The sequence below is a fragment of the Priapulus caudatus genome, unplaced genomic scaffold, assembly GCF_000485595.1.
Source record: "Priapulus caudatus unplaced genomic scaffold, Priapulus_caudatus-5.0.1 Scaffold993, whole genome shotgun sequence".
Taxonomy (NCBI): domain Eukaryota; kingdom Metazoa; phylum Priapulida; class Priapulimorpha; order Priapulimorphida; family Priapulidae; genus Priapulus; species Priapulus caudatus.
Window position 1 is genome coordinate 78,652 of NW_014578054.1, and position 10,657 is coordinate 89,308.

The 10,657-nt window shown below is 48.8% G+C and overlaps 1 protein-coding gene across 1 annotated transcript in view; it reads right to left on the reverse strand.

Annotated features, from left to right (window-relative positions):
* The window catches only part of LOC106814866 (sodium/hydrogen exchanger 2-like), a 31,704-nt gene that overhangs the window by 16,183 nt on the left and 4,864 nt on the right, over positions 1-10,657 (reverse strand). Inside the window, exons 9-11 of the mRNA XM_014819239.1 lie at positions 10,286-10,503; positions 9,268-9,476; positions 6,200-6,291 (exon numbers count right to left, since the gene is read on the reverse strand). Of these exons, the coding sequence (XP_014674725.1) occupies positions 6,280-6,291; positions 9,268-9,476; positions 10,286-10,503 (439 nt within the window). The 3' untranslated portion in view covers positions 6,200-6,279. The remainder of the gene's footprint in view (positions 1-6,199; positions 6,292-9,267; positions 9,477-10,285; positions 10,504-10,657) is intronic.

The window sequence follows — 10,657 nt, forward strand, 5'->3', positions numbered from 1 at the left end:
CCCCCTCTCTCTCTCTCAATCTCCCTCTCTTTTACTCTCCTCTCTCTCTCTCTCTCTCTCTCTCTCTCTCATCTCTTCTCTCTCTCTCTCTCTCTCTCTCTCTCCCTCTTCTCTTCTCTCTACTCTCTCTTCTCTCTCATCTTCTCTCCTCTCTCTCTCTCCTCCTCTCTCTCTTCTCTCTCTCCTGCTCTTCATCTCCCTCCCTCTCTCTCGCGCTCCTCTCTCATCTAACTCTCATCTCTCTCTCTCCCCTCATCTCGCTCTCTCTCTCTCTCTCTCCTTCATCTAACCCTGCCTCACCCCCTCTCTCTCTCTCTCTCCCTCATCTAACCCCGCTCTCCTCTCTCTCTCTCTCTCTCTCTCTCTCTTCTCTCTCTCTCTCTCTCTCTCTCTCTCTCTTCTCTCTCCCTCTCTCTCGCTCTCTCATCTCTCTCTCTCTCTCTCTCTCTCTCTCTCTTCTCCCTCATCTAACCCCGTCCCCCCTCTCTCCTCTCTCCCTCATCTAACCCCGCCTCCCCCTTTCCATCTCGCTCTCCTTCCCTCCTTCCCTCCCTCTCTCCCCCTCCTCTCTTCTCGTCTCTCTCTCTCTCTCCCTCTCTCTACGCTCTCTCTCGTCTCTTCTCTCTCTCCCTCAATCTAACCCCCGCCTCCCCCTCTCCTCTCTTTCCTCTCTCTCTCTCCGCTCTCTCCCTCATGTAACCCCGCTCCCCCTCTCTCTCTCTCTCTCTCTCTCTCCCTTCTCTTCCTCATGCTAACCCCTGCCTCCCCCTTTCTCCTCCCTCAATGCTAAAACCCCCTCCCTCTCTCTCTCTCTCCTCTCTCTTCTCCTCTCTCTCTCTCTCTCTCTCTTTCTCTCTCTCTCTCTCTACTCTCTCCCTCATTGAACCCGCTCCACCTCTCTCTCTCCCTCATCCTAACCCCGCTCCACCTTCTCTCTCTCCCTCATCTAACCCCGCTCCACCTCTCTCTCTCCCTCATCTACCCCGCTCCACCTATTCTCTCTCCCTCATCTAACCCGCTCGCCCCCCTCTCTCTCTCTCTCTCCCTCATGTAACCCTGCCTCCCCTTCTCTCTCCCTCATTGGCTAACCCCGCTTCCCCCTCTTCCGCTTACTCGCCCCCACAAACCACAGAATGACACGATTATGACGCAGTCACAAGCATCCCGTTACAAGCCAGCCAGGTGTAGGAGCCGAGGGGTCAGGAGGCGAGGTAGGAGTGGGAGAAGGAGGGAGAGAGGACGGAGGAGGGGGAGGAGGTGCGGAGGAATAGGGAGGATGCAGGGCATGGAGACCGGAGGAAGGGAGCGAGAGAGCGAAGGAAGTGGGAGGACCGGAGAGGCGAGGACGGGAAGAGGGCAGGGGGAGAAGGGAGGAAAGAAAGGAGAGAGGAGGGACGGAGGGAAGAGGGCAGAGAGGAGGGGAGGAGGCAGAGAAAATGAGGAGGGAGGGAGAGAGGAGCGAGGAGGGGAAGGAGGGTAAGAAGGCAGGAGGGAGAAGGAAGGAGGAGAGAAGGTAGCAGGGAGGAAGATGCGCCGGAGGAGGAGGCAGGGAGGAGAGCGAGGAAGAGGGAGGGAGGAAGAGGGCAGGAAGCAAGAGGGGAGGAAGGAGGCGAGGGAGGAGGGAAGAGGCGAAGAGAGGGAGGAGGGGAAGATGGAGGAAGGAGGACGGGAGGAGCGAGGAAAGGGACGGGATAGAGGGAAAGAGGGAGGAGGGAGAGGGGCCGAAGATGGAGGAAGGCAGGATCGGAGGAGGGATCGAGAGAGGAGGGGGAGAAGAGGGTGAGGGAGGGAAGCACGAGCGATAGGAGGAGGGAGAGCGAGGACAGGGAAGGAGCGAGGAGCGGAGCGAGGGAGGAGGGAGGGAAGGAAGGAAGGAGGAAGGAGGAGGAGGGAGATGGAGGAGGGATGAGGGAGGGAGGGTGGAGAGAGAACGGAGGTGGGCGGCATTCAGCATCTTTCGTTACAAGACAGTAAGGCGAGGAGAGAATGAGGGAGAGGAGAGGCGAGGAGAGGGAGGGAGGGAGGCAGGAAGAGAGGGTGGGAGAGAGAACGCGAGGTGGTGGGATTAGACATCCCGTTACAAGCAGTAAGCAGGGAGCGCAGGAATGAGGGAAGCAGAGAGGGAGGAAGCGAGGACGGGGGTAGAGGGTGGAAGGCAGAGAAACGGAGAGGCTGGCCGGCATATAGCTCCCCGTTACAAGCAGTAGGAGGGAGAAGGAGGAATTACTCCCCTGCCAGTGCAGCTGCCACGTAATACGCACCGCAACTGCTCTCTCGTTATCTCCATGTTAACCGCAAACACATTACACGGTATGCCTCCTGGCAAGTACTGCAGTGCCACTGCAGCCACACGTACGAACGCACCCACGCACATAGGAACCTCCCGAGTTATACATACTTACACTTATATCAGTACTTACACTATATACGGTATACTTCGTATACACATTATATACTTAAAACTATATACTTATAATATATATATATGTACTTTTACTTAATATTATATTACAAGTATATACTTGTATATTATAATTCTTACACATATATTATACTAGTTACATTTATACTAGAGTTACGTAGAAGCTGACATCCGCCACTAGCATATACGTCTCTGTGGTCCCCCTCCATAGGCTAGGCATTAGGAGCATAGGCTGGGTAGATAGTACCTAGTACAACAGCTACTACAGTCACAGCAGTGCATGAACACCAGGTACTAGCACACACGTGGGGGAGATAGGCAGGGATATGGTGACTTTCTGTATAAGCGGACATCATCATAGAAGGCGTATGCAGACGCCGTGGCGCGGGTAGTTCTCGCCTTAGTGACCGTATTCGTACGCCTGAGTCAAGCACACCCACGCCGTCTCTCACTGCTTGCGAGAACACGCTGCGCAATTTCCAGGCCAAATGATTCACGCGTTACTGCGGATTACGTGCCAACACGCGTGCTCGTCAAGTGAAAGAGCTTCAACACTCGCTAGCTGTACCAGTCATCCGATTTAGGGATGTTGGAAAACTGTACAGATGCTGCAGTTCTCTATGTTAGAAGGCTTCACATTGTCTGTTACGTTTCTCCCTCCTCTCTCCACCCTCCTCCTCCAAATTGAGAGGACTTAGCAGACTTCCCTCCCTCCATGGCTCGACGCTTTTAAACATAATCATAGCATGATGATTGCTATCGCGTATGCAAAATAGAATGCAACACCGTCGCACGGGTCTATCTAGTTACTAGGTGAAAACTCAAGTTCTCTTAGAGAGTTCACTCGCTTCGAACTTTCGCGTTGGGTCGGCGCTTTTAACATAGTAATCATAGTATTATATAACTTGCTATCGCGAATAGATAACCACTCATAATAGTAAGATAACCACATCATAATAGTAAGCCACACCATTGCCACGTTGATTTTACTAGCTAGTTAAAAAAATTCGGGCAAAGTTGAAACGGTAGAAAAGTTGCAAGTTTAACGCTTAACAGATTTAAATCGCCTTTGAAGCTCAATTCACGCTGAATCAAAAAACTCATTTAAAACAGTCTATCTACATATCGTGCATGCATGTATTCTCACATTGTCAATTTATTAAAGATGGATCGTTCACTCATGCTTGCCTTAAACTCAATGTATAGCGAACGAATACTCTAAGCAATGCATACAATCTGTAAAATTCCCGCAATTTGAAATCTCTCAATTCACGTGAATCAAAACTCATTAAAACAGTCTATCGCACATATCGCTGCATGCATGTATCTCAGATTGTCAATTATTAAGATGGATCGTTCACTCATGCTTACTTAAACTCAATGTTATGCGAACGAATACTCTAGCAATGCATACAATCAGTCTAAAATTCCCGAATTTGAAATTTCTCAAGAGTGGCAATGTACGTCGGCTAGCGCTACAGTTGTAACCAGTCATTCTTTGGATGTGTTCTTTATTTTTCTAGTTTCGTTAATCTCATCAAGGCCTCAAAAATTCACAGATTAAAAGATTACCCGCCATAGCTGAGGTAGGAGCTTATTTAATTTGACGATAAATTTGTGTGAATGCTCATAATTTAAAGCTGCACGATCAGCACAATCATGAAGCGCCGCGCACACGGTGAACTATCTGCTGAGTCAACGGCCAAGAGGCCGCTGGCTCAGCAGATAGCTGAGCCTGTGCGCGCAGATGCTGCACGATTTTTGGCCTCGCGTGGCTGTGAGACCGATATCTATTCGTGTTTAATATTTGTGGCCACGCGAGGCCAGAAACTCAGGCGTGTGCGGGCTCCGTGAGCTATCAGCTCGGCCACAAATATTTACACCAAGAGAAGCGCAGGAATAGGGCATGTGAATAAAATGTCGGCGCCACTGAACAGCACAGAAACTCTACTTTTTTGTAAGATTCTGTGATTGTGCACGTACACGCGTGCGTGTGCGTGCTGCTGTGTGCCGCGCGTGTGCAGCGTACACGTTCGTTCGTGCGTGCGTGCGTGCGTGTGCACGTACACGTGCGTGCATGAGTGTTCGTGCGTGTGCACGTACCGCGCGGTGCGTCCGTGTTGTGGCACGTACACGTGCGTGCGTGCGTGTGCACGTACACGTGAGTGCATGCGTGCGTGCGTGCGTGTGTACGTACACGTGGCGTGCGTGCGTGCGTTGCGTGTAAAATTACACGTGCGTGCATGCGTGCGTGCGTGCGTCCGTGTGTGTGCACGTACACTTGCGTGCGTGCTTGCGTATGTCGCGCGTGTGCAGGTACACGTGTGTACATGTGTGCGTGCGTGCGTACGTGCGGTGTATGAGCAGGTACACGTTGCGTGCGTGCGTGCATGCATGTTCACACGCACGCACGTGTACGTGCCCACAACGGACGCACGCACGCACGCACGCACACACTCATGACGCACGTGTACGTGCACACGCACGCACGAACGTGTACCTGCACACGCACGCACGCACGCACGCACGCACGTGTACGTGCACACGCACGCAGGCACGCATGCACGACATGTACGTGCAACACGCACGCATGCACGCACGTGTAGCGCGTAACACACGCACGCACGTACGCACGCACGTGTACGCTGCATTACAGAATCTACAGAAAAGTAGAGTTTTCTGCCTGTACAGTGGCGCCGATATTTTAAATCACATGCCCTATTCCTGCCGCTTCATTGGTCGGTAAATATTTGTGGCTGAGCTGATAGCTCGGACCACGAGCCCGCACACGCTGAGTTTCTGGCCCTCGCGTGGCCACAAATATCAACACCAACGAAGATATCGGTCTCACAAAGCCACGCGAGGCCAAAAATCGTGCAGCATCTTGCGCGCACACGCTGAGGCCGTTGGCTCAGCAGATAGTTCACCGTGTGCGGCGGCCTCACACAGCGTAGTCGATCGATGTGTGGTTGTGTCTCTGTCTCTGCTTCTCTTGTTCTCTCTCTCTCTCCTCTCTCTCTCTCTCTCTCTCTTCTTCTCTCTCTCTCTCTCTCTCCTCTCTCTCTCTCTCTCTCTCTCTCTCTCTCTCTCTTCGCTCTCTCTCTCTCTCTCTCTCTTCTCTCTCTCTCTGTCTCTCTCTCTATCCCAGGCAGCTGGGTGGCATGTAAAACACAAAACGCTTTCCCTGAAACACTACACGTCCCATCACGCCCTGACAACGTCCACAGCTGTTTATTCAATTCCATCACGGCCAGGAAAGCTTCAGGCTGCAGCGGTAGGAAGGACTCTACATAGGAAGCCCACCAAGCGTGTGAAAAGGCGAATATAAACGTAGAGCAGGCAGAGAATCAATGGAACGCGATAATTTCATCAAATGGATGTCATCCGGCAGAACGAAAGTGCTTCAGCTAAACGAACACTATCACGACAATGTCTGCAAGTTTAAACAGCCGTGTGATCGATGGTGTGTGTTGGCTGTGTGTGTGTGTGTGGTTGCGTGCTTGTGCGTGGTGGCGTGTGCGAGCTTCGTGCGTGTACGTGCGTGCGCGATACAGCCCGTGGTGGTGCTGCGGTTATGGCGTGCGTGCGTGCAGTGCGTGTGTATGTTGCCGCTGCCATGCTGTGCGGCCTGCGCTCGTGCTGTATCGAGCGTGTCGTAGTGTTGCCGTGCGTTGGCCGTGGTGTGTGCGTTGCATGCTGTGTGCGCGTACGTGCGTGTGTAGCCGCCTTGACATCTACACGCACACGTACACGCACACTGCATGCCGCAGTACTCACCCGGCTGTGTATCTCCTCATCATGGTAGGCTTTGCGCTTGGTCCGCCCGGCCTTGACGTGCTAGAACCTCTACCAGCGGCTTATGGGATACCCTGTACGGAAACGACGGCGAAGAGAATGCTTAGCAGCACGTCACAGTAATAGAGGCACACTCGACGTGAGCAGGTGCGAATATTTAAGCGCTGGCACTCTGCCAGTGCATAACTTGCTGTGTCACTGTCGCGTCCCTGCCGTTTGACATTGCATTGCCATGCCCGAAATTTATGAGAATTACTTGCTAGGCTGTTTAAGTGAAAATACAAATAAGCTGAATACCGATAATTGCCTTTGAAATTTAAAAGGCCGCGTTTTTTAAATACATTCAAACAGCCCAGTACATGCTAAATTCATGTCATCGGGTCATTGTTGCTTAGATATTTGGTGTAGGTTAGATGGTATAATTTTGGCTTGTGCGTTATTATTTTTGATTAGCTTTAAACTTTAAAGAACTTAGAACTTGCGACGGCATTTTGATGCAATGTCATGTTGAAAGACAAAGGTCATTACGTTGGATTATAAAATCAATTTTCTGCTTATCTGGGCCACCTGCTCAAGAGTACTAACTAAACACTTACACTCTCGACTGCCCATGTACAATAAACTGTTTTTATCGCTACCGACTTAACGAACTCGAGACATCACCAGTAAACAGGCAGCCAGCCATTTTTAGTTTCTGTCTGCGACTTTGAAGGTAAGGGTAACCACGCCCTCTACACGGCACGAAAATGTCAAAGCGTTGCATGAAACAACATTGCTTCGCAGTAGTGCGGTTAAACTCGGTGCGACCAATGAGAGGCACATGATGAAAACCAATATCACAATGAATAACAAACATCACAATGAACGACACATCACAATGAATAACAAACATCACAAATGAATAAACAACATCAACCAGATTGAATACAACATCGCAAGGAATAAGCAACATCGCAATGTAAGGACAACATCGCAATGAGAGGACAACATCACAATGAATAACAACATCACAATGAATAACAAGTGCCGGCGATAGCGACAGCGGCCTCAGTCTGAACGTCATACTGCGTAGACTCTGTGCGTGCAGCAGTGGTGGGATTCATAGTAAAACCCTGTTAGTCCAAAAAAATTTTTGTTGTTCACAATACACGCCGAAAACAGTGAAGCACAAAGGGGCATGGCTATCAGCGGAACCTTCTCAAAAGAATGTTGTCGCTTTGGGGATCGTTATGAAATTAGCCACGAGATGGCGCCGTACGTTTAAGTGTCTTCAGCATTTAAAGATGAAGCTCCCGATCATATGTAGTAAGCAACAACTATCTGCAAGACAGACATAGCGTAAGCACTCATCCATTTACCTACGCAAGCCGTACAGCTTGCGCAATAGAGAGCTGCCACCTGCCAACAAGGTAAGGCCAAAAAACTCCACAGTACCACAAACACTGCACTGGGCAGTAGCCAACTGCGCAGTGGCATACGTTAACATGTAACATACTGACCACTACAGAATGCATATAAATTATAGGATTAAGGCAGCATAAACCTTCTTTAACCAAATTTTAGTTTTGAAATTTCACTGTGACATGGTAAGCCTCATACATCCAGGGCATGTATAGATTTGGTCTACTTTAGCGAAACCGGCAGTCAAATTGCTATGTCTAACAGACCAGTCAACAAATCCATGTTTTAACCTCCTCTTGAGGGTCAAAAGTTTCTGACACTTACTCTTCGCAGTCAGCAGAAAGCTCTAGAGTTCATGGTCCTTTCAATAATGTGCCATTAAAAATGCTTAGCGTCACCGCTCGAAACAAAAAAGTTTTTCAATCGCTCCGTCAGACCATGTCCTCAGACAAATGTCTAAAATCTGCCCTGTGCCCATTGACCTTTGACCTTGTCGGCCTCAATTTCGGCACAGTGATGGCTTTCCTTACCATGCATGCTATACCACCGACTATCACGAGCTAGGTCGAGCCGTTATAGATGGTTTGTGCCGCAATTCTGCATTTCCTTCCCTATACCTTAAGTGAAGGAGGTGAATGTTCCCCCTTCTTATTTAACACCTCTTGACCATTTGACCTTTGACCCCCAGCCCTTTCGACATTGCCCAACTCGTCTTTGAGACGATCCCCCAACGACCCAATATCGTTGGGGACCGTACGTCGACGCGGTTAAGCATTTGTGCCCAACTGTGACGGACGACCGGACGACCGGACGACCCGGACACCGGAACGCACGGACGGACGATCAAAGCGATTCTACAAGCTGCCATCTGGACTATGTCAGATGCAGCTAAAAACATTGCTAATGAATGATTTTCCGCCAGATGAATGACAACATTACAATTGAATTAACAACATTGCCCAATGAATAACAACATTGCAATGAATAACAACATTGGCCATATGAATAACAACATCGCAATGAATGACAACATCACAATGAATGACAACATCACAATGAATAACAACATCGCAATGAATGACAGCATCGCAATGAATGACAACATCGCAATGAATGACAACATCACAATGAATCACAACATCACAATGAATAAAAACATTGCAATGAATGACTTCGCAATGAATGACAACATTACAATGAATAACAACATTGCAATGAATAACAACATCACAATGAATGACAACATCGCAATGAATGACAACATCGCAATGAATGACAACATCGCAATGAATCACAACATCACAATGAATAACAACATTGCAATGAATGATTTCGCAATGAATGACAACATCGCAATGAATGACAACATCGCAATGAATAACAACATTGCAATGAATAACAACATCACAATGAATAACAACATCGCAATGAATGACAACATCGCAATGAATAACAACATCACAATGAATAACAACATCGCAATGAATGACAACATCACAATGAATAACAACATCATCACAATGAATAACAACATTGCAATGAATAACAACATCACAATGAATAACAACATCACAATGAATAACAACATCGCAGCGTGCGGTAACCTCAGGTGGGGGGAGGGGGCGAGGCGAGTGAATAATGCAACCCACCTGCACGAATATCGTCGAGAACACGACTGCGAGGGTGGCGGTCGTGAACATGTTCTTCATCGCCCGCGGGATCATGTGTTCGTTGAGCAGGATGACGAGGCAGAAGGCGACGCCGCCACGGATGCCGCCATACGCCATGATGAACTGCTCCACCCAGTTCAGTCGGTTCAGTCGGATCTTGTTGGCGGCAAACGTGAAAATCGCAACGCCTGAAGATATAAGCCGTGTAAGATAGAACAGTTTTATTTATCGCTTTCAATATTAGTAAGTGCAGGAAATTTAACAAAAGTGAATAATAAACAATACAGCGAAGTGGTGACTTCACACTTCATTTGAAGAACACACGCAAGTGCCGCGTCGACGCTACACGCGTAATAACGGAATAACGCAACACACCTTGTCAATGCCACGCGCGCGAGCAACAATAGACAAACATCGCATCGACTGTAACAGTGGCAACACGATGTAAACAAAAACAGATTTCAATCGTTGTACACTTTTGTGTGAAAATAACCGTGTATGAGTGTTTTAAGGGCATGTTAGCCTTACTTTAGACACTGCTGTAATGCGGGCAATAATGGACAAACATCGCATGGAGTCATGGACTGTGAAAGGCCGGCAAAATTACGGATCGATAACGTAATTATGTAAACATCAATCACGACACAGCCGTGTAGAAAACACGCAGAACACAACACGCGCTACACTGCGCAGCACAGGTAGAAAATATAGCGATACACACAACGCACAGATGGGCATAGCGCGCCGTTTAAAGGAATTATTTCTCGAATAAATTGAAATGCAGATTGGTTCGCATGCTGAAAAGAATGATCTGCGAGCGTTCTATGATATGTTAACCTTACTGTATACACTTGTTGTTATGCACGGAGTACCGGTAACTATCAGAACGGTCGGGAAAACATGGAAACGGTTGGTAAAAACATGAGCAATCCTCCCTTTCTATCTCGCGAGGCTACGCTATTCCCCTTTCTAGTAGTACGCGTGGATCGAGGCTTACTCATGAAGCGATAGACGAGGCAGAATCCCACGGTGGCAAACACGAACACCGTGTCCCAGTGGTGGTCGTCGGTGACTGTCGACAGTCCGAGGAACATGAAGATGATTGTCTCCGCGCACGAGCTGAGCATCTTTAGCCAGTACTTGACGGTCGTGTGAGACTTCTGCGATATGTTTGCCTCGACGTACTGCCGCATGGTGATACCACAGAACGTAGCCCTGCCGCGAGATATATATATATATATAGAAATAGTATAGAAAGAGTGAGAGAGAGAGAGAGAGAGAGAGAGAGAGAGAGAGAGAAGAAGAGAGAGAGAGAGAGAGAGAGAGAGAGAGAGAGAGAGAGAGAGAGAGAGAGAGAGAGAGAGAGAAG